The sequence below is a fragment of the Achroia grisella genome, unplaced genomic scaffold (genome assembly GCF_030625045.1).
Source record: "Achroia grisella isolate CSIRO2021 unplaced genomic scaffold, CSIRO_AGI_Agris_v1 utg461, whole genome shotgun sequence".
In the NCBI taxonomy this organism is placed as follows: Eukaryota; Metazoa; Arthropoda; class Insecta; order Lepidoptera; family Pyralidae; genus Achroia; species Achroia grisella.
Window position 1 is genome coordinate 1822246 of NW_026712871.1, and position 27843 is coordinate 1850088.

Below are 27843 nucleotides of genomic sequence, written 5' to 3' on the forward strand. Positions count from 1 at the left end.
ACATTTCAACGGGCTTTTTTTTTATGGATGATAATGGAATGGTGCACCCGCCTGCGCTAACGGTTTACGATGGCGGGGCACCAGTGTAGGATCATAAGATGAGCATGAGGTCAGATAAGTTAGCACATTGTGACCAATTCAAAGCGAATTTATCACGATGTTCCATTACAGAGTCTATTTTTATGGATGATAATGGAATAATGCACCCTCCTGCGCTAACGGTTTACGCTGGCGGGGCACCAGTGGAGGATGATCAGATGAACATGAGGTCAGGTAAGTTAGCACATTGTGACAAATTCATCAAGAATTTATTACGATGGTTTCCAGGGGGAACCGCGTGGAGGTGGACCTGACATGATACATTGCTAGCAATGAGATCATCAGTCCATTACTAACAATCACCTTTCCCCCCCATTTCAAGGGTCGGCAACGTGCACGTGATACCCCTGGTGTTTCAGACGTTCATAGGCTACGATAACCATTTACCATCAGATGAACCGTATGCTTTGCTTGCCAACATAGTAGTATAAAAAAAACATTTTATTTTTAAAAATTATGCTTTATTTATGACCATGGATGGACAGGCCCGTCAGGAACAGGAGTTGAAGGATATTCTTAGGAGCGATGTTTTTCACCTTCCCAGGATATAGTGTACTAGAACTAGAGATGTAACGGATAGTAGTTTGGCCGGATACCGGATATTCATCCAACCATGAGACCGAACAGCCGGATAGCATATATTATTATTGTTTATTTATATATCTTATATATAAAATTCTCGTGTCACAGTTTTCGTTCCCATACTCCTCCGAAACGGCTTGACCGATTCTCATGAAATTTTGTGAGCGTATTGAGTAGGTTTGAGAATCGGCCTACATTTATTTTTCATCCCCCTAAATGTTTTAGAAAAGTAAGCTTAAATTCCACGCAGACGAAGTCGCGGGAATAGCTAGTATACCATATAATCAGGTTATCCTCCACGCGGTTCCCCTAGACACCATAGTGATAAATTCCTGGTGAATGTACCACAATGTGCTAACTGACCTGACCTCTTGCTCATCCTATCATCCTCTGGTGCCCCGCCAGCGTTCCATTATCATCCAATAAAAAAGAATACGTACGTTCACTTAGATTGTGAAATGAACTACCTGCCGAGGTTTTCTCGAGAGATTACAGCTTGGGGTTTTTCAAGGGTATATTAAGGTTTCTTAAGGGTCGACAACGCGTGACACCCCTGGTGATTCAGGAGTCCAAAGGCTACGGTAACCGTTTACCATCAGACGGGCCGTATGCTAGTTTGCCACCTACGTAGTATATAAAAAAAAACGTTTATGAAAATATATATATATTTGTATACACTCACTGTTAGCTCCGAACAATGGCTTATTTTCCATCGTGTTCTGGAAACCGCCGAAAACACCGCCTGTGGCTCCCTTCCGGCCAGCCGTGTAGTCTTCCAGACGTAGTTCTTCCAATGATTTGCTTTCATATTCCTGATGAACACATTTTATTTATTTAAGTGTCAACAAGCTGATGTTTTTTTCGGGCTACTCTTATGCTGTTGGCCGCTGGCCTTTACAGCTTCACCGGACGATAGTGGGCGAGTGCAGATGGCACTCCAAACCAAAGGAAGGTCTTATGGAGCGGCTGAAGGACAACTCCCGCCTGACGGATACGACTTTAGTCTGAGAGCACCGCTAGGAGCTCGAACCTCGACTCAGGCGGCGTAATTTTGATACCCGTTTGATTGGGCGAGGGATTGCAGATGATGATCTAACTGATGGTAAGTGGTAACCGTCGCATACATGAACAGCACTACGGACATCACGTTATCACGTGACACCCGTGATACCACTCACGCGTTGTCACTCCAGAGTACTAACATGTCACGCCTCTTATCCTGTAATTTCACTTCCTAATCTGCACTACAACCGAAACAGCTTACAAAGCAAGCTGCTTGGCTGAAATAGGTGAGACTGAGGTACACATGCAGACGAGTTTTTAACTGATTACAAAAAAAGGAGGAGGTTCTCAATTCGGCTGTTTTATTTAAATGTTTGTTCTTTCATAACCCCATTAAAGAAATATTTGTTATAGTTTACATTTATGTATGTATTTACATGTATATTGGTGCTATTTTTTACCTGTCAGTGTTTCTTGCAGAGACTACAGCATGGGGCTTTTCAAGATGGGTATATTATGGTTTCTTAATGGTCTGAAACGCGCACGTGACACCTCCGGTGTCTCAGACATCCATAGTCTACGGTAACCATTTACCATCAGATGGGCCGTATGATTGTTTGCTACCATCATTATCCGTTCAAGTATTATGTAAGCAGATTTATTACAATTATTTACCCCCTCATCCCCCTTGTCAGCAAAAGTAAGCAATGGTCTTACCCCCTCCCCCCATGCTTACGTAAACATTTTTCAATTAATGTATTGTTTTTTTAGCAAGACAATGTGAGGGTTGCCATTCGTGTAAAAAAGTAAATAACTGCGATGACGTAATCATCATCTACACTCCCCCACCCCCATGTCATCTAAAATAAGCAAAGTAAAGACCCCAACGCCCCCCTCATAGTGCTTACGAACACTTGAACGGTCCCATAGTAAAATGTCAGTCCTCTAAGTCCACCATGTAAGACTTTACTTAGATGGTCGACTTAGAGTCCTCCTTACCTTCATGCAGGTGATGCAGTGGTGTTTAATGAGTATGCTCTGCGAGGTGCCGGACTTGACCACCACATCCGTCCCCACCACGGGGTTGTACTTCACGTGGGCGGTGCCAGCACCTGCTGGCTGCTGACCGAAACCACCTGATGGAAATAAGAGAAGAATACGAACTAAGTTTCTTGTTAGTTCTTAGCTTCAAAGCACTCCGTACTGACGGTAGATTTAATATATATATATATATATCTCTTAATATATGAATGTATATATATATATATGTGTGTGCATACATATATATATATATATGTAAAATATACCTATGTCAAATGTGTAAATGTATATAAATATATCAAAATGATTTTCTATTCTATCAATATATATAGAACTCAAAGGTGACATAGTGATCTATCAACGCACAACCCAATATATATATGGACGGATGTGTGCTGAAATATATAGCATGCAGGTAGATGTCATAACATCTATACTATATATTTTTTGAAAGGATTTTGATTAATTCTACCCCCAAGGGGATAGGATAGGGGATGAAAGTTTGTATGAAACTTTGTCAATTTTAAACCGATCGGGCTGAGACTTTGCATGCATAAAGCTACTATGTCGTAGTCATCCCCTAAGAAAAGATTTTGATAAACTCCACCCTAAGGTGATAAATTAACGCGATCGAAGCCGTGGGCACAAGCTAGTTCTATACATATATGAGTATGTGTCAAATACATGTTTTAACATGTATTTAAATACAATTCAAAGTTACATCGATCCCGACCTGTCCGAAACGCAAACTCTGAGCGGCCGGACCGTACACTATCAGTAATAAACCGACCTGTATTGTTGGTGAAGAGTCCGCCACCTCCGAGGGTGGTGTTCTGCTGTCCGAACAGTCCGGTGGTGGCGCCAGCCGTCGACCCGAACAGGCCTCCACCGGTCGTACCGGTCGTCGCTGTACTACCGAAACCGAAGCCACCTGACGGAAAAAAATATCTTTATTCATATAGATCTATTACAGACTCAAAAAAGATTTCAAAAGATAAATTTCTTTCAAGCGAAGATTGCGGAACCATTATCTTAACATATAATTTTGTATACTATCATATATTATCTTTTATATATTTTTCTCTTTAGCATTAAGTTTCTTCATTTTTACTACAAGGCGAATCATATATATATTTTTGTATCTATTGTAATATGCTTACACTGTCGGCTGTAATCACTATTTCATTGTCAGATTATTGGTCATATATTTATGTGTACGGTATATTTTTGTATATATATATTTATTCATGTATATTCTATAAAATATTATAATATTGTTTGCACCGCCAACAACTTATCTCTGCACAACTCATGGTTGCCTGGTAGAAAATGCCATTAGGTGTTAAGTCCGCCATATGTACTTTTTACCTGTGTATGACGTGCATTAAAGTTATTTAAATAAATAAGTCGACGCCATCGCGCAATAATATAGATAAATAATTTGTAATAAAATAATATTGCGACTATAAATTGAGGATAGCTTATCCAATCTTTCGAGTTGGATCAAATTGCAGACAATGTCCAATCGGTTCAGTAGTTTAGAAGTCCATCGCGGACAAACAACGTGACACGGATTTTTTATATATAATGTATAATATGTATGTATTTACGAAATATATAATCTATGTATTTGTATCAGTTATCTAGTACCCATAACACAAGCTTTAGCTAGCTTAACTTGGGACTAGATGGCGCTGTGTGAATTGCCCTGAGATTATTATCATTATACCCTTCTTGAAAAACCCCATGCTGTAGTCTCGTGAGAAAACCTCGGCAGGTAGTTCATTCTACAATGTAAGTGTAATATCCATTTTACGGGTGAAACGGATTGTTAGTAATGTGGACTATGATCTTATTACTAGCAATGTACCATATCAGGTTGACCTCCACGCGGTTCCCCCTGGAAACCATCGTGATATATTCCTGGTGAATTTGTCACGATGTGCTAACTGACCTGGCCTTATGCTCATCTTATCATCCTCCACTGGTGCCCCGCCAGCGTAAACCGTTAGCGCAGGCGGAAGCACCATTCCATTAGAATAGAATAGAATAGAAAATAATTTATTCAAATAAACTTAATTTAAGCACTTTTGAATAGTCATAATTTTTTTTTTAAACTACCGCTCAATTGGAAAAAGCTGTCTCATCACAAGAAGAACGAGCAAGAAACTTGTGTGTTGCTCTTTTAAATAATCCTTGCAATTTCACATTTTACAAGTCGACCCAAATACAAACTACCAACCAGCACTAACTTATTAGGGTCAAATATAAAAACAAGGTGGACCGACGATCTGCTCAAGATCGCTGGAAGGCATTGGATGCGAGCAGCGCAGGACCGATCGTCGTGGAGATCTTTGGGGGAGGCCTATGCCCAGCAGTGGACGTCTTCCGGGTTGCGATGAATGAATGAATGAATGAATAAAAACACATGAAACTCACCGGCGGGCTTAGCACCGAACGCCGAGTTATTCTGGGTGGCACCGAACAGCCCCGTAGATGTGTTGTTACTGCCGAACAGGCCTCCAGTGGAGGTGTTAGCGCCAAAACCGAAGCCGCTAGTGGAGGCGCCGAAGGCAGGCGCTGTGGTCGCCGTGTTGGAGCTCCCGAATAGACTCGTAGAGGTGTTGGAAGCGCCGAAAAGACCTGGGTTATAAATTCATATGAAATCAAATTATATATACTTACAAAAAATATATATTTTAGTATTTATATCAGTTGTCTAGTACCCGTAACAAAAGCTCAGCTTACAGTGGGACTAGATGGCGCTGTGTGAATTGTTCACGGTTATTATTATTAATTAGCTGTACACGTGACTTGGTCCGCGTGGAATTTAACTTTATTTTTCTAAAATAAAAGTAGCTTACGATACTTCTTATTACATCAGCTACCTGCCAAAAAAAAAGTCCCAATAAAATCGGTGAAAATCGGTGTAAAAAATATTATTTTAGTGTATGTACCACATTTATATTCATATGCATGTAGTAAAAAACGGTTATTTCAATATTACCTACAGACACTCCAATTTTATTTATATGCATAAACCCTGGACAATTAACACAGCGCCATCTAGTTCCACAGTAAGCAGAGCTTGTGTTATTGGTACAAGACAACTGACATAAATATTTGAATTTTTTTTTATAAATAATATATACATAGAAAACACTCAGACCGATACAAACAATCATAATCATGAATACAAATGTTTGTATATCTTCTATACGTATCCCATACCTATACAAACAATCATAATCATGAATAAAAATTTTTGTATATCTTCTATACGTATCCCATACCTATACAAACAATCATAATCATGAATACAAATGTTTGTATATCTTCTATAAGTATCCCATACCTTTACAAACAATCATAATCATGAATACAAATGTTTGTATATCTTCTATACGTATCCCATACCTATACAAACAATCATAATCATGAATACAAATGTTTGTATATCTTCCATACCTCCGCCCGTGGTGGGCTGTGTGGCGGCTGCGGCTCCGAAGGCCGGCGGGGCTCCGAACGCACTCGTCCCAGTCGTGGGCTTGAACCCACCGAAGGTCGAAGTGCTGGCTCCCGCATTAAACGACCCTGAGGAATTACAAGCAAATCCAAAATCATTTATCCATGTAGGACATTTTAGCCGCTTAGGGGCTGTTCAAGTATTACGTAAGCAGATTTATTACAATTATTTACCCCCCATCCCCCGTTGTCAGCAAAAGTAAGCAAAGCTCTTACCCCTTCCCCATGCTTACGTAAACATTTCTCAATTAATGTATTTTTTTTTTAACAAAGACAATGTGAGGGTTGCCATTCGTGTAAAAAAGTAAATTACGACCGATGACGTAATCATCATACAGACTCCCCCACCCCCATGTCATCCAAAATAAGCAAAGAAAAGACCCCCCGCCCCCCTATAGTGCTTACGTAATACTTGAACGGCCCCTTATGAACGTAAATTTTTTCCTAATATTAATTTTTCCAGTCCCAATTCTATAAAATACTATAAAAAAAAAACTATAAAAAAATTATTCGTTCTTCTTGTGATGAATCTACATTCCGAATGAGTGGTAGAATCAAAATATGACTATTCAAAAGTGCTTGTAATGAGTTTATTTGAATAAAGATTATTTCTATTTCTAGTGGACGTCTTCCGGGTCGAGATGATTATCATCAATAATAAAAAAAAAATCTTTTTACTTACCAAACCCTGAGGTGTTGCTACCAAATGCCGGTTTCTGGAACATTCTGCTGGTGTTAACGACGTGTGGATTATCACTCGATTTCTATCACTACGGCGTCACGCTTATTTGTACATTATCTGCAATAGAAGATTAAAATTATTATTTACTAATTAACATATTTATTAAGTTCATATATTATTCCACAAGATACAATCGATGTTATTATTTAAACCTAAAATTAATTACATTAATACAGATAATAAAAAAAAAAAAAAACAAAAAAAAACACCTAAAAGTTAATTGCTATGATTGTCCCGTATCGTACCCGGCTTAAAGGTTCCCATAACGCTCGCAGCATTTCCACGTTGAATTGCTAGGGAATTCCTTTGCGCCAGATACAATCCGGAACGTCGATTTACTAATTGAAGCCGATACAGTTAAGCGTGGAGTGGTGAAATATTCAGTAATGAAAATCGATAGAAGTTTACAGCTGTCCGTGTCGCTTGCGCATATATAGCGTGAGGATAGTGGACGCGTTCGCCTGCGGTGCGAGGGAAGTGATAACTGCTATAGGTGTCGCTATCTACGCACAAGCGGTGGGATCAATTTAATTATCAAATAAGTAGGTATACAGGTATGTAACATTAAATTTTACAGATACACCCTACAAACGAACAATATATTTTAACAGTGAAGCATCAATTTATACATATATATAGTAAAAGGTAAGTATGGATTTATATATACATTATGGTTATTTCTATATGTTTTATGTGTTTTTATTTTTATTAATATTTTAGTTTTTATTTTACAGGTCCGGTTTGCAGTCGCGAGGCACGTCGGCTACACTAATTATATATAATATGACGATCTTGGTGGTGTAGCGGTCTAGCACACCGCTTTACGTCCGATGGACGCGGTTTCGATTCCCCGCACGGCACAAACATTTTGTAGTGTATTATGTGAGTTAACTACTCATGTTTTCAATATTACCCTCAACTGTCAATAAAGTAGTATTCATCTTACAAGCTTCTGTTTCACTACACATTTGTATTCATGAGTATGATTGTTTGTATCGGTCTGGGTGTTTTCTATAATATGTATGTATTTACGAAAAAAAATATATGTATTTGTATCAGTTGTCTAGTACCCATAACACAAGCTTTAGCTAGCTTAACTTGGGTTAGATGGCGCTGTGTGAATTGTCCTGAGATTATTATTATTATCAGTTATCTAGTACCCATAATACAAGCTTTAGCTAGCTTAACTTGGGTCTAGATGGCGCTGTGTGAATTGTCCTGAGATTATTATTATTAATTGTGCCCGCGCATTCACCTGCATTAAATTTCAATAAAAAATATGTTATTCTGATGTATAAGCTATATTACTGTAAAGTTTCATCAAAATCCTTTCAGCAGTTTTTGCTTGAAAGTGTAACAAACCTCAATACTTACAAACTTTCGAGTTTATAATATTAATAATAAGATATGATAAATGTGTTTTACGGAAGTAGTGTTTTTACAGCTGGAAGCTTGAAACTTATTTTTTAAGCTGTTGATTGAACAAAAGTTGTGAGGTAACAGATTGAGCATGTTATGCGGAGGAACGAGGATCATGTCTTATGGAAAGTGTATAATATGAATGTGGATGGATGTAAAGGGAGGAGACGCCCTAAGAAAAGATGGATGGATTGTGTGAAAGATGATATGAATAAAAGAAGAGTATGTTTAGATATGACGACCGATAGAGAGCAGTGGAAGAGAATGACATACTGCGCCGACCACAAATAATGGGATAAAGGCAAGGCTGATGATGATCATGACGATTGAACAAAAATAAAGAACCCTTTTTGGGTTGCAAGGAGTTGCAAGTGGAGATGTTAGATGAAGTATCGTTATATTTGTCTGTATGTACAACAAACGTCTTCTTGTAAACGAACATTTAAAGTGTCTATTTGCTATTACACAATTATATAAGGAGTCATATGAAGGATTACGAAATTTAATAGACACATTGTCAAAAAAATTAAGTGCTTTAAATTCATTGGGCGAGCCCACTGAAAGGTGGGATACTATTATTATTTACAATGTCTCATCAAAGTTGGATAGTCAGTCCATGAGTAAATGGGAGGAGTACAGGAGCAAAATAGAATCTCCCATTTTAGAAGTTCTGTATGTTGATTTCGCTTTCACAGCAAAACTACTGAACCGATTTAAATGAAATTTAGTACGCAGATAGTCTAGACCCTGAGAAAAGACATAGGAAAGGGCTTTTGGCGAAAAAGGGTTGTAGGATGTTGAAAACGGAGGATGACAGATTGTACATTTGCATGTCGTAATTTTTATAGCTAGAAGCTATAAACTAATTATTTAGACTGTTGATTAAATATAAGAATAGAATAGAATAGAAAATCATTTATTCAAATAAACTTAATTTAAGCACTTTTGAATAGTCATAACATTTTTTTTAATCTACCGCTCATTCGGAAAGCTGCCTCATCACAAGAAGAACGAGCAAGAAACTTGTGTGTTGCTCTTTTAAATAATTTTATGATTACTTTACATTTTTAAGTTTAAGTGTGTGAATACAAACCACCAATTAGCACTAATTCAATTAAATACTCAAATAGAAAAAATATTGAATATATAACCAACTGGTTAAACAATTAATAAGAGGAAATCAGTCATCGTGATTAGTGCAGACCAGTCCCTACAAGCAGCACTCGTTTACGACTATGACGGATGACCCAGCCATCACTGCGCTCGACCATATTTTAGGGAGCCCAATGACCCGGCCCACCACGCCGCCACAAGTAAATAAATATGACATTCAAAGTTTGTAAAAATAGGGATCACTTTTACAAACTTTAAATATCATATTTAAGAGTTAATTTAGAGATAAAATAAAGTAGGGGATGAAACTTTGCTTGCAAATTCGTAATTTTTTAAGCTAGAATCATTAAACTCACTTAGCACCAAGGAATTTACTTCATAAACTGTGTTTCGGTTGTAGTGCAGATTAGGAAGTGAAATTACAGGATAGAGGCGTGACATGTTAGTACTCTGGAGTGACAACGCGTGAGTGGTATCACGGGCGTCACGTGATAACGTGATTACGGACATCATCAATCAATAGGCTTCCTTTTAGGCTAAGGGGAGGGGTTTGTCAGTAATGGGTCTCATGACCCCATTGCTAGTAATCTACCATGTTAGGTCGCCCTCCCCGCGGTTCCCGCTGGAAAACATCATGATAAATTCTTGTTGAATTTGTCACTATGTACTAATTGACCTGACCCCATGTGTGTAAGACGTTAGATGTTACTTATAAATGTATACAACCTCATTTTGCTATATTATATAACTTTAAAAAAAAAGAACACAGAACACTAATTTTTAAATAAACTTGTCATTCTGAGCTAATTCATTGGAGGGAAAATACAAGATCCTTTACATGAGTACAAAATATTTGTTTTATTTTCAAAAGAACAATAGGATAGTACAAACACCATGCTCATCTTATCATCTTCCACTGGTGCCTCGCCAGCGCATTAGTTAGCGCAGGCAGGTGTACCATTTCATTATCTATACATTTATACATATAAATAAAATTGGATTGTCTGTTTGTAATATTGAAATAATCGTTTTTTACTACATGCATATGAATATAAATACGGTACATACACCTATCTGTTGTCTGTGTGTCTATCTGTTTGTTCCGGCTAATCTCTGGGTAGACCGATGTTGACGGTACTTTTGTTGGCAGGTAGCTGATGTAATAAGGAGTAACTTTGTCTACTTTTATTTTAGAAAAATTGTCCCGGCAAACATGTTTTGCCATATAAATTAATAACGCTATAAAAAAATAGGAGTTGATGATAGAAGAGTGAAAATTTAGGTTTGTATGTATTTTTTAATGACACATAATAAAATAAATATATATAAAAAAATTTGCCCAAAAATAAAAAATATTGTTAGGGGTGGACAACCCTTATCACTTAGGATTAGGAAAAATAGATATAGACGACAGTTACCACTTACCATCAGGCGGGCCGTCTGATTTCTTGCCAGTCCAATTATATAAAAAAAAATCTGTTTAAACCATTTCATACTGTAACTTGATTATTATCAGTAATAACAAGAATATAATATAACAAACAATTTATTAGTTCACAAACTTAACAACTATTACAAATAATTAATTATATATATGATAGACCAGTGATTCCCAAAGTGGTCTATATCGACCCCCAGGGGTCTATGACAAACTGCAAGGGGTCTACGACAGAGGTCATCTTGTTTTTACTATATATTTTTAAAACTAAACTGTACTATAGTTAGAAATTTACAAAAAATCAATACCAGGTAAGAATGGTGGGTCTACCTAAAACCGAAAAATATGGCAAGGGGTCTATGACTCAAAAAACCTTTGTGATAGACATTAAACATCAGGAGCGGATCGTGAATTTGTGGGACCCTGGGCTAAATCTCCTTAGAGAGCTACCCTTATTATATTACTCAACTAAAAAAATACACCGACCAAAAACAAGCGACAAGAATTCCCCATTCCCTTCGATAGACACGCATTTGCATGTGTTGATCTCAGGGTTGCCAACCTTATGATAAGAGTTAAACCAGTAGTAGCAAATCTGCTGTGAGCAGTATAATGCTCAAAGCCACAGGCGCCATCCTCCACCACCACTGGTCGACGTCAAACCTAGCGTCAATGACGGCATCAGTCAATCGACCAGTGAGAAGCACCGCTCATCACGCGACACATATGAGCACCAATAAAAAAGGGTGGATACTCCACCCTTATGTAATTTAAAAAACGTTAAGTTGTTGCAATTATAATTGCCAGTTCAATTATATAATATAAAAAAAATCTGTTTAAACCATTTAGATAGATAGATAATTCATTTATTGCCAACATAACACAAATAATACAATTTACAATAAGACACAAAACAAGAAATAAATAATAACATGTAAGTTGGCAATAGGAGCTGCCTCAGCTGTTGCTGATATAAGCACAACCTTAGTGAGGTGCACCTATAGAGCGCTGGTTTTCAGGCAGCCCCCATTACTCATAAACAAAAAAAAAACTAAGATGCGGTTTTTTTACTACATACAGATACATATAATTTAAACACAAAAAAAATATATTAAATAAGATCTAGGATACACAAATATAAATATATATAGAATGAATTACAATATTCAATGCTCACAAAAACCGAAATCAGTTACAATAACAGTATCAAAATAAAAAAAAATAAAAAAATTCATACTGTAACTTGATTATTATTAGTAATAACAAGAATATAATATAACAAACAATTTATTAGTTCACAAACTTAAAAAACTCAAAGTCACAGGCGCCATCCTCAACCACCACTGGTCGATGTCAAACCTAGCGTCGATGACGGCATCAGTCAATCGACCAGTGACAAGCAGCGCTCATCACGCGACACATATGAGCACCAATAAAAAGGGTGGATACTCCACCCTTATGTAATTTAAAAAACGTTAAGTTGTTGCAGTAAACGCTTCATGAGAAGAGGTCACAGTTTCATTTAAAAACACTCTTCCTTATCAAAAAACAAATTAACAATAGGTTTTTTAACATTCTAGATATTTTTTATATTCAAAAATTATGGTTTCAGTGAGTACTGCTGGCCCTTCGTATCCTCGGGGCCTTGGGCTGCAGCCTAAAGAGCCCTTAGGTAGATCCGCCCCTGTTAAACATGGAATTTTAAATTCCCACAAAGGTTCTAATGCTCAAGGTATGTTATTGTGAAGAAAAATAAATAAATTATTATTTTTTAAACTTTTGTGTTCAATATACATTATTATTAACCGGATCTTTACAGTCAGCTAGTGACCACGGCTAGTGCAACCTAGTCGAAACGTCGAGAGGTAAAAATCTTTATTTGCCATAAAATTATTCGTGTAAGACCCGGTTAATAATATAAATATATAAAAAAACAACATATAATAATATTTACATAATATTATATGTGGTTTTTTAATTATTGAATTATAATATTGTTAGTATATATTTTACTTATATACTATACATGTACATTTATATTTATCTTTTTTTATATGTTATAATATTTTCTTTCTTTTCTTTTTTTATCAAAATTAACTTTACTAATACACAAGTATATAAAAGTATAAATTTTTTATGTTTTATAAATATTATGTAAGCTAAAAATATTACATGTATATAAAAATATGCTTATATTTATAATTATAATCCTCTGGAGAGGTACTACCAACATATATTATATAAATATATATAATAATAATAATAATAATTTTATTTCAGACAACAGGATCCATTATGTTAGTAACAGCTTAATGACATAACTTATCCTATGTTAGTAATAATATATATATATTTTATTTATTTATATTTATATTATTATTATATATATATAATAATAAGTAAAGCATGATAATATTTGTTTATGCACAGGATTTTATTGATCAGGATTAATATTGATTATTAATTAATTATCTTCGATTAAATAGAAAAATAACATTTTTCAAAATCAGCAGCTAGAATTGCCTCCTTTTATATAAGTCAATTAAATTAACCACACTGTCTTAATCATTATGTAAACACTTTTAAAATGATATATAATACTTCTGTGTAAATTTAAAGGAAAAGATAATTTAAATTAATAAAATAAAAACTTTAAATACTTGTCTTGTAAAAAAAATGTATTATTGTAAAATAAAATGTAAAATGTAAAATAAATTGTAATGTATGCATTTTGAATACTGCCATTTTTCTATTTAACCGACGATATGCTCATGATAAAGTGATTTAAAACACAATATAGTTATACATTTATAAGTTTATCTTATATTTAAGTATATAAGTTGAAGCGGAGGTATCTAATGTGTCTGATGAATAAGAGGTGCTGAGGGTTTTAATAATGAAAATATGGAGATAAAACAAAATGCGACTAATACGACAGCGCTATATAATAGAAAGTAACAAAAAGAATATATAACAAAAAATTTATATATATATATTTAAAAATAATATAAATACTTAACAAAGAGTTTTTTTTTTCGTACTCTAATGCTGTTGACCGCAGCTGGCCTTTACAGCTTCACCAGACGTTAAGGGACGAGTGCAGAAGGCACTCCAAACCAAAGGAAGGACTTATGGAGCGGCTGAAGGCCAACTCCTGTCTGACGGGTACGACTTTAGTCTGGGCACCAGTAGGGAGTTCGAACCTCGGCTCAGGCCGTCGTAATATCGATTCCCGTTTGAATTGGACGGGGGATCGATTGAAGGAGAGCTACACAAGTATTATAGTCTTTATATATAATAGAATCTATACTAATATTACAAAGCTGTAGAGCTGTAGATATATATTATACTAGCTGATCCGCGCAATTTCGCGATTCATTTCCCCACCTTTTGCAATATTTATCATTGCAGCTCCGCTCCTATTGGTCGTAGCGTAATGTTATATAGCTTAAAGCCTTCCTCGACAAATGGACTATCCAACACAAAAACAATTTTTCAATGCGAACCAGTAGTTCCTGAGATTAGCGCATTCAGACAAACAGACTCTTCAGCTAATATTAGTATAGATTTGTTTATGACAGACACTTATTTGTTAATCGGAAAGTTGGGGAAAGGCTTAACATCTGTTTTATCTTGACCTGGCTGTTGGGTCAGAGTGGGTCCTGGCTTCGGAGCTCCAAAGAGGATCCCACCCTGAGGTTGTGCGTTCCCACCAAATGTACCTGAACTACCTGATGCTACACCGAATGCAACCGACCCTATGCTATTTTGGGGTCCACCAAATGTAATACCAGTATGTGATCTCGATCCTTGGCCAGTATATGGGTTACTGCTTGCATTAATACCATATTTTATGATATTATCTTTATTATGCGTATTATAATGTTCATAGAAGTGTGTTTCTTCCAAAACTATCCCAAGAGCCTCTTCCAGCGTTCCAGGCCCTCTCAACCTGACAATCCTGACAATTTCAGTTGGTAAGTTATACAGAAATACATTAATAGCCATTTTGTTATATATATCAACTTTACACTGTCTCATTCTCTCATCTTCTATCTCATTAGCTTTAGACAGTAATACATATAAAGCAGACCGGATTCGGTTGCAAAAATCGGGATAAGTCTCGCCGTATTTGATTTTCAGGTGTTCTAACTCTGCAGCTATGAAATCTTCGTTGCGGTAATCACCGAAGTGGAGAAGCAGGAACTTCTTCAGTTTCTCCATCGTGTTCAGGTCTTCCCTGTCGCTCACCATCGCCGCGGCGTTATCAGTCAAGCGACTGGTGAGGGCGTGCATGACATATATATTTTGTGTTTCGTCACCCTTATACAGATTATAGACGAACTCGCATTTCTTCAAGAAAAAGCTTAAAAGTCTCCTATCACCGCTGTAATAGGGTACAATTTGCAACATTTCAACTGGTATCAACTTGAGGTCAGCCATTTTGATCGCGAGTAGACCACAGCTTTAAAGATTGTTTAAATTTTCGGAATTCTAATGTTCCAAATTTAAATTTCTTAAGATTCTTTTTTGACTATATATCTATAGATTTACAGTTACAGTTATAACTGTAAGTTATGACACATACTCCAACGTTTGGCCAACTAATTACTTCAGTAATCAGGAGTTCTTACACTAGCCAGAGTCTTTTATCTGTATTGTGTTATGACAACAATAACACTCCAATATTTGGTAAATTTCTTTATTTCATTAACTCTTCAGTAATCCCTAGATTTCCTTACTTGACTCTAATACTCGCTGGATTTCCTTACGCAGTCCAGAATCTTGTATCTGTATTTATTTTAATGTAGTACAATCATTCCACTCGGCAATGCTCCGTGATATATTGGTTTCCAAATGACTATCAGGCCATCACGTTATCAGGTTAGGCTGCCATCAATTTCCGTGTGCTAAAACCCAAGTAAAGAGAGTTCTCTTTATTTTGTTACTCAATTATATATTTAATACTAGCTGGATCGGTAAACGTTTTGCCCTATAAATAATAGAGGCGAGTGCTAGAAGAGCGAAAATTTAGAAGTGTACGATAGTCTCGGTGTTCTAGCAGTTTAACAGATCTCCTTACTTTCTTCCGATGGTCGCGGGATCGATTCCTCACACGGTACAAACATTTGTATTCACGAGTATGATTGTTTGTGTCGGTCTGGGTGTTTTGTATGTATAATATGTACGTATTTATGAAAAAAATATATATCTATGTATTTGTATCAGTTCTCTAGTAATAGCTAAGCTTGGGTCTAGATGGCGCTGTGTGAATTGTTCTGAGATTATTATTATAAAATCACTATTGCACAATATTGTTTCCACTAAACAGTGACGTAATTATGACGTCATTAATGGGTATTTACCAGGGTTCGCCGATATATATCAATTGATTTTTATATCTTGATATTTATCAAATGATTTTACCTTTGAATTTAAAATTTTGGAGATTAATGTTTACCCTGGCAACACGTAGCGAAAAACTACAATTCAGAATAATTTAGATTGTTTCCCAAAATGGCAACCTCATTTAAAGTTGGAGAAATTCCCTTTAACTGGTGGGAAGGGAATTGTTAGTAATGTGGACTCATCACCCAATTACTAGCAATGTACCATGTCAGGTTGACCTCCACGCGGTTCCCCCTTGAAAACAACGTGATAAATTCCTGGTGAATTTGTCACGATGGGCTAACTGACCTGACCTCATGCTCATCCTATCATCCTCCACTGGAGCCCTGCCAGCGTAAACCGTTAGGCGGGTGCTCCATTCCATTATCATACATATAAAAAATCCCCTTTAACTTACCGTACTAGCTAGCTTTTAATGAAATTAAACCGTAACTACATATTATATAAGATTTATTTTACGAAAATGATGATGATGTCCCTTATAGATCTATGCTTAAGACCTGACGCTGAATGATTACAAATTATTGTTAAAATTTGTTGATTTATCTCACAAAGAAATGAAGATTATCATTACATAAGTATAAAATAAAGTCGCTGTCGCTGTCGCTGTCGGCCCCTATGTATGCTTAAAACTTTACAACTACACAACGGTTTTTGAAGCGGTTTTTTTAATACATAGAGTGATTCGAGACGAAGGTTTATATATATAATACATGTACACCCGTGCGAAGCCGGGGCGAGTAGTTATTATAATAATAGGTACCCTTTTGTTTAATTGTTCATTAAACAAATATTTCTCAAATAAACACTAAGTAATTCTTTTGTTACATATTAAAAGTTTTTTTTTTAATAATTTAATACTTATTGTATTTTACAAATTCCTTTCAAGTTTTTAAGCGTGTAATCCACTTACAGAATGAAATTAGCTTCTTTTTCTTAGCCGGGATATATATCTGACATATAAACAAAAAAAAATTTTCAAACCCTGGTATTTATAAATATTTTGTAACTTTAAGGCTAAAAATATTAGACGTACATAAAAATATTCTTACATCTATAATTATTAATCAGGAATTCAGGATTAATATTGACAATCTATGATAAAGTGATACAAAACACAATATATAATAATTACACACTTTTAAACTTATATCTAATTTCTAAGTATACGAAAGTGTAACACTTTACACTCTACACATAATCTATACATATAAATAAAATTGGAGTGTCTGTATGTAATATTGAAATAATCTTTTTTTACTACATGCACATGAGTAAAAATACGATACCTACACCAAAACAACATTTTTTTTTAATTTTTGTCTATCTGTCTGTTTGTTCCGGCTAATCTCTGAAATGGCTGGGCCTATTTTGACGGGACTTTTTTTTGCAAGTAGCTCCTGTAATATGCAGTAACATAGGCTACTTTTATTTTAGTAAAAGTAATCGGAAAGTTGGGGAAAGACTTAATATCTTATTTTTCTTGACCAGGCTGTTGGGTCAGATTGGGTCCTGTCTTCGGAGCTGCTAAGAGGAGCTAAGACTATGAGGGAACGCCAAAAGTACTTGAACTACTTGATATTGCACTGGATACAGATGTAGTTCCAAATGCAGAACTGGAATCAGAGCCTGTGGATAGGTTACTGGTTACAGTGGATCCTGAATTCGGAGCTTCTAAGAGGTGCTGAGGCTGTGCGGTAATGCCAAAAGTACTTGAACTACTTGATACTGCACTGGATACAGATATAGTTCCAAATGCAGAACTGGAATCAGAGCCTGTGGATACGTTACCGGTTACAGTGGATCCCAGCTTCGGAGCTGCTAAGAGGTGCTGAGGCTGTGCGGTAATGCCAAAAGTACTTGAACTACTTGATACTGCACTGGATACAGATGTAGTTCCAAACATAGAACTGGAATCAGAGCCTGTGGATACGTTACTGGTTTGAGTGGATCCTAGCTTCGGAGCTGGTACGAGGAGCTGAGGCTGTGCGGTAATGCCAAAAGTACTTGAACTACTTGATACTGCACTGGATACAGATGTAGTTCCAAATGCAGAACAGGAATCAGATCCTGTGGATAGGTTACTGGTCAGAGAGGGTTTTGGCTTCGGAGCTACTAAGGGGAGCTGAGGCCGTGCGTTCCCGCCAAATCCACTTGAACTACTTGATACTGCACTGGATACAGATGTAGTTCCAAATCTAAACCCTGTGGATAGGTTACTGCTTACATTTATACCATATTTTAGGGTATTATTTTTATTATGGAAAGTATAATGTTCCTGGAGAAGTGTTTCTTCCAAAACTAGCATCCCTAGAGTCTCTTCGAGGGTTCCAGGACCTCTCAATCTGATAATCTTGACAATTTCAGGTTGTAAATTATTCAGAAAGACATTTATAGCCATTTTGTTATATATATCAAATTTATATTTTCTCATTATCTTATCATCTATCTCATTAACTTCAGACAATAATACATATAAAGCAGACCGGATTCGATGGCAAAAATCGGGGTACGTCTCGCTGAATTTCATTTTCAAGTGTTTTAATTCTGCGGCTACGAAATTTTCGTAGAGGTAATTATCGAAGTGGAGAATCAGGAACTTCTTCAGTTTCTCCATCGTGTTCAGGTCATCTCTGTCGTTCACCATCGCCGCGGCTTTGTCAGTCAAGCGACTGGTGAGTGCGTGTATAACATATATATTTTGTGTTTCGTCTCCCTTATAAAGATTATAGACGAACTCACATTTCTTCAAGAAAAAGCTTAAAAGTTTCCTATCGCCGTTGAAGTAGGGTACAATTTGCAACATTTCAACTGGCACCAACTTTAGATTAGCCATCTTGAGATCGGGAATAGACCACAGCTTCTAAAGTGTGTTTAAATTTTTGGGAATGCTAATGTTCCAAATCTAAACTTCTTAGACTCTGTTTTGATAAAGTCAGTCAAGACAATAGATTTTATATCTATAGATTTACAGTTATTGACCTGTCAGTTATGACACCTACTCCAATGTTTGGTAAACTTCTTTATTTCATATACTCTATCCAGCCCAGATTTTTGTACGTCTTTTAAAGTAGTTCAATCATTGGCAATGGTCCGTGACAGATTGGTTTCCAAAGTGACTATCAGGTCATCACGTTATCAGGTTAGGCTGCCATCAATTTCCGTGTGCTAAAACCCAAGTAATGAGAGTTCTGTTTATTTTCTTATTCAATTATATATTTAATACTCCACCAACCTTAACCCTCCACCAGATAATAATTGCAGCACGCCCAAAACCAATTTTAAGGAATGTATGAATTTAGAAAATAAGATATCAAGACTCGAACAAGAACTATAGCGATCTAATGAGTGTATTAATGATCTAAATAAATAAATTACAATACTTGAGTTGAAGTTACGTAAGCCTGACAATGGAGTTAATAAGACAAGATTTAACTGTGCAGATTTTTAAAAATTAATTTACAAAATGCTATTCTAAAGATAGAACTGTCTTCTATAAATCCATTATTTATACTACATATTGACTATATTGATTATGATCGAATTGATTATAATCACAAAGAATTAAAGAAACTTATAACATTGAATAGAGCGAGTGCCAAGTCAAAAATCCAAACGTGGAAGAAAGGAACAATCCCCTATTATTTTGCCCGTAAACTGAAGAAAACGATGATTCATGTTTTGATATTCATTCAACAACTGAAACACAAAAAGGGAACAATTCCTTACTACCTTTACTTTCCCAGTTGTAAATCGGACCACATTTTTTCGAGGCTCGACATGAAACAGAGGTCTTAGACCTCTTCCAGACTTTTTTAGACTTTTCTAATAGATAAACACTTGGACGCTCATTCTAATCATGTCCCAATGAAAATGAAGGAGAAAAATGGCTAATTAAGTGGGAAATTGCTGCCAATGTGTCTACATCAGTCCATGCAATTATTTTTTTGACAATTCACACAGCGCCATCTAGTCCCAAGCTAAGCAGAGCTTGTGTTATGGATACTAGACAACTGATATAAATCCATGGATATATTTTTTTTGTAAATAAATACATATTATACATAGAAAACACCCAGACCGATACAAACAACTGACAAGAAACTCAGCTCATATTCTTTTCAAATACGGTTGTACATGTTTACAATAAAACCGATTCATTTTTCAATTCAAATTCGGGAGAATAGAGTGGCCACCAGCATATGCTATTGCAATCAGTGTTTGTGACCCGAACAGACCAGTCCCAACAAGAGCACATGTTCACAAGTATGATGGATAAGCCAGCCATCCTTGCCCTCAACCATATTAGAGGGAGCATGATGACCTGACCCTCCACACAAACTATACATATAATAACACAATATATACATTTGTTTCAATGATTATCTATATTAACCCCTAAATCATAGTCTTAATAATTTAGAGCAAGGATCTTCAACCTGCGGTACGCTTGGGGCCTTCAATGTGTTTTCTGTGGCCCGCCAACAGTATAAACCAACTATCAGTAACGACAATAATTAATAAAAAAGTACCCCTAATATAAAATAAAAAAATCCTTATAAATTATAACTATGGTACGATCTGCTGTATGGAAAAAAAAATTTTTTGCCCCAATAAATATGATGCACCCAGGTGTATTAAAAAAAACCTTTTTGCCTTGACTTATAAAACATTGAAGATCTCTGATTCAGAGGTTAATATAGACATTAACTGATAAAATTGAATTTTAGATACATAAATTAATTATTAACTTTACTTACATAGTAATAAAAAAAATGTAATTGACAATGCTACTGACTATATGTTACTGACCGTTAAGTATTCAGTAGAGTTGAATAAAAAAGCAGTTACTATATAACTGATACTTAAGGATTATCTATAGGTAATTAGGAATTCCAATATTGCAATATTTAAATATCTAATCTACTGATAAGAGTACCAACAACTCACCTGCTTTTAGTACCATACTAATTGCAGATAGCTTGTCAAAATTTTTTTATGACCTACACAATTCAGCAGAATAAACCATATCAAAATGTAGGTACATACAAACTTCAATATTTTGATAAAGCATAATTATCGTATTACTAGCAGTTCCCGCGACTTTATCTGCGTGGAATTTAACTTTATTTTTCTAAAATACATACAAGATTTAAAAACTGGAGTTTTGCTTGTCGATGTCCAGTAGATATGTTCTTTTCAGGCGTTTTGGGAGGTTGTTAGTTAGTAACCTCTGAGCTAGTTCATTGGGGTGGACACTCAGCCGAGCCTTGTATTTTGAGCATGTGCTAGCAGGCTCCTCTCGTACTTTGGATAAATTCGAAAACTGATGTATTTCCTAGTTGGTTATAAACCATGGTGCCCTAACAATGGTCTTCAAGATAGTGTTCTGGGACCGTTGGAGAATCTCAATGTTAGAGGTACTAGCACTTCCCCACAGTTGAATGCCATAGGTCCAAATCGGTTTGATGACCACCTTATAAACAAGCAACTTGTTCTCTACCGAGAGGTTAGAGTTTCTACCTAAGAGCCAGTACAAGTTCCTAAATCTGAGGTTGGTTTGTATTTGTTATGTAGGTACATATAAACTTCAATATTTTGATAAAGCATAATTATCATATTACTAGCAGTTCCCGCGACTTCATCTGCGTGGAATTTAACTTTATTTTTCTAAAATAAAAGTAGTCTAAGTAATTCCTTACTACATCTACCTTTAGTTACCTGCCAATAAAAGTCCTGTCAAAATTAGTCCAGCCATTTCAGAGATTAGGCAACATTTAAATATCTAATCTACTGATAAATGTACCAACAACTCACCTGCTTATAGTACCGTACTAATTGCAGATACTCAACTGATAAAAGTGTACAGAAATATTTATGACGAAAACAATTCAGCAGAATAAATCATATCAAAATGTAGGTACATATATTTTTTTTTGTTCCTGGTTTATCCGCGATCAGTATGTCTACTATAATCGGATTGGTTGGCAAATGGCAATGAGTCTGCTGTCCATTGAGTGCAAGACTTCTTCTTTAATGACGCCCTCCTGCATACATACAGGATTTAAGAACTGGAGTTTTGCTTGTCTATATCCAGTAGATATGTTCTTTTCAGGCATTTTGGGGGGTTGTCAGTTTGTAACCTCTGAGCTAGTTCATTGGGGTGGACACTCAGCCGAGCCTTGTATTTTGAGCATGTGCTAGCAAGCTCCTCTCGTACTTTGGGTCAATTTGAAAACTTATGTATTTCCGAGTTGGTTATAAACCATGGTGTCCTAAGAATGATCTTCAAGATAGCATTCTGGGACCGTTGGGAAATCTCAATGTTAGAGGTACTAGCACTTCCCCACAGTTGAATGCCATAGGTCCAAATCGGTTTGATGACCACCTTATAACTACACCTTATAACAACTTGTTCTCTACTGAGAGGTTAGAGTTTCTACCTAAGAGCCAGTACAAGTTCCTAAATCTGAGGTTGGTTTGTATTTGTTATGTAGGTACATATAAACTTCAATATTTTGATAAAGCATAATTATCATATTACTAGCTCGTCCCGCGACTTCATCTGTGTGGAACTTAACTTTATTTTTCTAAAATAACAGTAGTATAAGTCACTCCTTACTACATCTACCTTTAGTTACCTGCCAATAAAAGTCCTGTCAAAATTAGTCCAGCCATTTCAGAGATTAGGCAACATTTAAATATCTAATCTACTGATAAAAGTACCAACAACTCACCTGCTTATAGTACCATACTAATTGCAGAAACTCAACAAAAATATTTATGATCTAAACAATTCAGCAGAATAAATCATATCAAAATGTAGGTACATATAATACTTTGATACATGTAAAACTTTAATATTTTGATAAAGCATAATTATCATATTACTACAATAGCTGTTCCCGCGACTTTTTCTGCATGGAAATTAATTTTATTTTTTAAGAAATTATTATTTAAACTATACATAGTCAAAGATACTCCTTATTACAGCTGCTACCTGCCAAAAAAGTCCCGTTAAAAACGGTCCAGCCATTTCATTTTACAAATTAGCCAAAACAATCAGGCAGACAGATAAAAATAAAAATAAAATTTATTTTGGTGTACCTTCTTTATATTCATATATGCATGTAGTAAAAAACGGTTATTTCAATATTACAAACAGACACTCCAATTTTATTTATATGTACAGATGTATAGATATATAGATAATTATTAATCCATACTTATTATGATAACTTTCTATTTACACAGAATCATAAACATAAATTCATACATCATTATGTCAATAATTTATTACATTCTATAGGTTTCTTTGCTTGAATTTGAAGGTGTTTTAAAAATAAATCAATTTGAATTAAGAATATTTCAATTTTATTACGCATTATTCTTAGCGAGTAAATTTATTATTTCCGTAACTCACCAAACACGGTAAATAAAATAACCTCAAAATGTTTACGCGTGAACAAAAACCATTGAAAGCGTTTATAACTTTCCTTATTTAATGTAAGATTAAAATATAAAGAAATTTCATTTCCTTGTAGAGTAACAATGATTTAGATGACTTCTTGCCAAGTGAAATAAATAAAATTATGTATAGTACACCCAAATTACAAAGTTGCAGGTGCAAGACTCTTTATGGGGGGTATTCCGAGCGATCTACTTACCATTGATGCATTTTTTATGAAATATTACAAGTGTTTACATTTAATCGACTTAAAATTAATAATAAACGTATATCATTAATATTAAAGTAAATATTGATATAATTAATTCTAAGTTTTAAAGTAAAAACATATCAAAATAATCGTTAGGTGACGGTTGACAATTGTTATCAACTTCATTTAGTAGGTTAATGCAAATAGGTGCATGAAACGAAAGTTTTATATCAAAAATGCTATATACTTACGCAAAATAAAAGCTTGTAAATGATGTCAGTGTGGGCTGGTAATATTCTCTTATAAACAAAATCACAATATAACAATTTTATGCACTTATAACATATATTTAAGCCGAAAAATCACGCACGGATAAACGTATTGCAAAAAACGATGACAAGTGAACATAAACTAGAAAGACTAAATCATAGACAAGGTATAGATGCTAACACAGATCATGAGAGACCACAGATAATTCATGTCCATAGAGAGAAAAAAGCTTATCGACTGTTAAAGCGTATGTAAAAAATATGTAATTATTTATTTTTATCGATAAGTTCTTGAGCAAACCACATTTACGATCAGTTTCAATTTTAATACCATCGTAAAATTGTAATAAAATATATTTATGCAAAAAAGTAAGAAATGTTACACAATGTTTATTTTGAAATATCGTTCATTCTATTTCGTAAGTATCATTTTGCATAATGTTATAGTACACCTATAAAGCATTTATTTTTTAATATTTAAAATTGTGATATTGACTTAAAAATAAATACTAATATTGGGGTTCTCAAACTTAAAATAGGTTAGCAGTAGGTTTAATCTCAGCTAGCTAACTTAAGTTAGTTATACGTTATACATTTTCTTCAAATCAAGAAGTTTTAGAATGTTTCATCAGTTAATTTTAATGATTATTTATGAATTGAATGAATATGTTGTAGTTCTTTGTTCTGTGTATTCATAGTTGCATTTTACTGCAAAACCGTCGGCATCCGGAATATATTGCCGAAGCAGGCTTTGTAAAAAATAGTTTACGTGGATATCTCAGTTTCTATTCAAAAAAGCAATATTATGATACTGCATTTCGAATGAGTGGTAGGATAAAAAAATATGTCTATTCAGAAGTGCTTGTATTGACTTTATTTGAATAAAGATTATTTCTATTTCACCCATTTCAACAGCCAACTAGTTTTGTTAGCCGTTTTGGCTGAAGAGCGATATAAGGCAGTGAAGTTACATACATATAGTTTATATATACTTTGAATATGAATCGTATACCAAACTTCATGCCAATTATTTGAACTATTTGTAATGTGTTTTGGAAAGTTTCAACAGTCAGGTTATTTTAAAATATACACTACTTAATATCATAGATAGTACCTACCAATATAACAAAATATCCTTTAACAGATCTTATTATCCACAATGAAACTGTCAAGATAAGAATAGACGGAGTGATTGATTTAGGGCCCAAATGGAATAAATATAATATAGTATCAGCAAAAGAAACTGCAGTAAAGAACTACAAGCCAAGAACTAAGCCGAATATCGATAGTTTAGAAGTGAGATCTCATCACGTTAAAGATAAATATGCTAAAACAACGTCGTATACTAAAAGAGCAACAGTCAACGACTACGCGACTAGACAAAAGCCTCATAAAGTGAAACATGATAAACGTTTAAATGATTTTACATTGCATATTTATAGGCAGACGTTAAAGGTGTTTGACGAATTGCGGAATGAAGTAAACGACGATTTAAAACCGAAAGTAAATTTTTTATCGCAAAATTATGATGAGAAGTTTAGGCAATTTGTAAACGAAACTAGAAACCATAAAATACGAACCAAATTAGGAACACAAAAAGTAATTTTGAATACAATTGAAACTTCGAATACAATATTAAAAAGACTCGTTAATTTTTTAATAGCTGACATGGAAAAACATGGCGTATTGCGGTACAACACGGCAGCTACTAATATTATGCAGAATAAAGTAGACAACGAAATTGATTTGGAATATAAACATGTTTGTAAAAAATTTGGTATTTGTCGTACGAACACCGGTTTCAGCGATTTTGTGGCCGATATTTTAAAAATAATACTTACATCAAGAGATGATCAGGTAAAAGTAGCTTCTGATGCACTTACTGAAGTTGCAAAAGAAACTGACTTTAGCGAAGTCATAACCGGTGTAGCTGCGCTGTTTTTTAAGACCGTGATCGGTATTTTAGAACGTAGCGAAGTTGAAAATCTACGGTCTATATACTCCATAGCTATGAACACGTTGGCACATAAAAATAGACCGTTAAAAGTAGTGGACATTACTGACGACAAACGCACAATTACCAGGACATTGTCGTTTTTAGAACTTATAAATACATTTGACGCTGTTATTCCAGCTAATGAAGAAAATAAATTAGAATGGTCTGATATTAAAAACGGTCTAGAACAATGGCAAAACGATGAAAGGGAAGACATCTTGGATATAATGCAAAGTTTCATTGGACACATAAAAAGTAAAGGTATTGATAAATTAGATGCGGAAGGTGTGCGGAATGTTCGAGAAAGCTTTGCAAAAATATTAATGTAATAGTAGCGAAATATTAAACTCTGCGGTTTGATTTTTTTTAATTTAAATTAAATTAATTTAAAAATATAATTGATTTAAAAGCAGATTACTTTATTTTTATTATTATACATAAGCAATTTTAGAATCAATAATTCATATACAAATATATCATTGTTATACATTAATAATCTATTACTATAAAAAAAAGTTGCAGTAACAGTATAAGATTGAGAACTTTTGTCTTTAAAGATTACTGTGTAAATGTCATTGTCTATGCACCTATTTCAAAGCACAGATAATATAATGTACAGTTTTAATTTTTTTGCCGCCAAATAAATGAAACCGTCACCTACCTACAAAATAACAATGTCACCGTTCGTAAAAAAAATCACTTGTGTGTACTTGTGCTTGCAATTTTATCTTAAACCTCGATCCTGTGGACTATAGCGTTTCAGTCGGCAATTCGCTATTTAGTAAAATTAGAGACTAGAATACCAATATATGTACAATCTCACCGCGCAATCAGTTTTTAAGTTAAGTGATGCTTACAGAATACTTTTTTTTTTTAATTACAATAATACAGTAGTCGAGAGTCAGGTCAGTTAGCACATCATGATGCATTCACCAGGAATTAACTATGGTTAAAATTATCTAAGCATTCAGCTTTGAGGTTGGCATATATCCAATGAGTGCACCCATTGCTTGCAACGTACTCAAGTCTTTCTGCTCATAATCAAGTCCAGTGAAATCAATCTCAGCATAACGATTTCAATCCAAGCCATTTTTATAGTGTTCTTTTGAAACTTATAATAAAATAAATAAATTAATAACAATGTCAGCTCTTTCATTGACCACGAAATAGAATTTATACGTCGTTAGTTTTTTTTAAACTATTTTAATGCTGTTGGCTTTTAGTTTCACTGAACGATTGGCGAGTGCAGATGCCATTCCAAACCAAAGGAAGGACATAAGGAACGACTGAAGCCAACGCCCACCTGATGGATACAACCAGTCTGAGGGCTAGAAATTCGACCCTCGGCTTTGTCAGTCGGTATTTCCATACCGATAATTAGACAGGGATTGTTCAGAGTATAATTTAAGCTTCTCAATACATTTATGAAAATATCATCTATGCCAGAAGGAATATAGACAGTTTCAAAAGAGTTAGTGATTGCACTAATAAAAGCTTACGTAACAATAACAAACTGATTTTACCTAAATGTCGTTTGGCTAAAGTTAGTA

At 34.9% G+C, this 27843-nt stretch overlaps 3 protein-coding genes across 3 annotated transcripts in view; 1 reads left to right on the forward strand and 2 right to left on the reverse strand.

The window, feature by feature from the left end:
- The window catches only part of LOC131845263 (nuclear pore complex protein Nup98-Nup96), an 80096-nt gene extending 55673 nt beyond the window's left edge, over nt 1-24423 (reverse strand). The window contains exons 1-7 of the mRNA XM_059194303.1: nt 24280-24423; nt 6932-7048; nt 6193-6318; nt 5164-5367; nt 3515-3655; nt 2683-2819; nt 1364-1493 (exon numbers count right to left, since the gene is read on the reverse strand). Of these exons, the coding sequence (XP_059050286.1) occupies nt 1364-1493; nt 2683-2819; nt 3515-3655; nt 5164-5367; nt 6193-6318; nt 6932-6974 (781 nt within the window). The 5' untranslated portion in view covers nt 6975-7048; nt 24280-24423. The remainder of the gene's footprint in view (nt 1-1363; nt 1494-2682; nt 2820-3514; nt 3656-5163; nt 5368-6192; nt 6319-6931; nt 7049-24279) is intronic.
- LOC131845264 (uncharacterized) lies at nt 14547-15404 on the reverse strand. The gene has a single exon (XM_059194304.1). It carries the CDS (start codon nt 15402-15404, stop codon nt 14547-14549), a length of 858 nt encoding a protein of 285 aa, XP_059050287.1.
- A 355-nt stretch (nt 24424-24778) lies between the features above and the next one.
- LOC131845327 (uncharacterized) lies at nt 24779-26641 on the forward strand. The gene is made up of 2 exons (XM_059194374.1): nt 24779-24836; nt 25442-26641. Exon 2 carries the CDS (start codon nt 25966-25968, stop codon nt 26620-26622), a length of 657 nt encoding a protein of 218 aa, XP_059050357.1. The 5' UTR covers nt 24779-24836; nt 25442-25965; the 3' UTR covers nt 26623-26641.
- Nucleotides 26642-27843: the final 1202 nt, after the last annotated feature.

Bases quoted from the DNA above. Each gene is read 5' to 3' on its own strand.
- LOC131845264 (XM_059194304.1), bottom strand. From the start codon at position 15,404: ATGGCTGACCTCAAGTTGATACCAGTTGAAATGTTGCAAATTGTACCC.
- LOC131845327 (XM_059194374.1), top strand. From the start codon at position 25,966: ATGGAAAAACATGGCGTATTGCGGTACAACACGGCAGCTACTAATATT.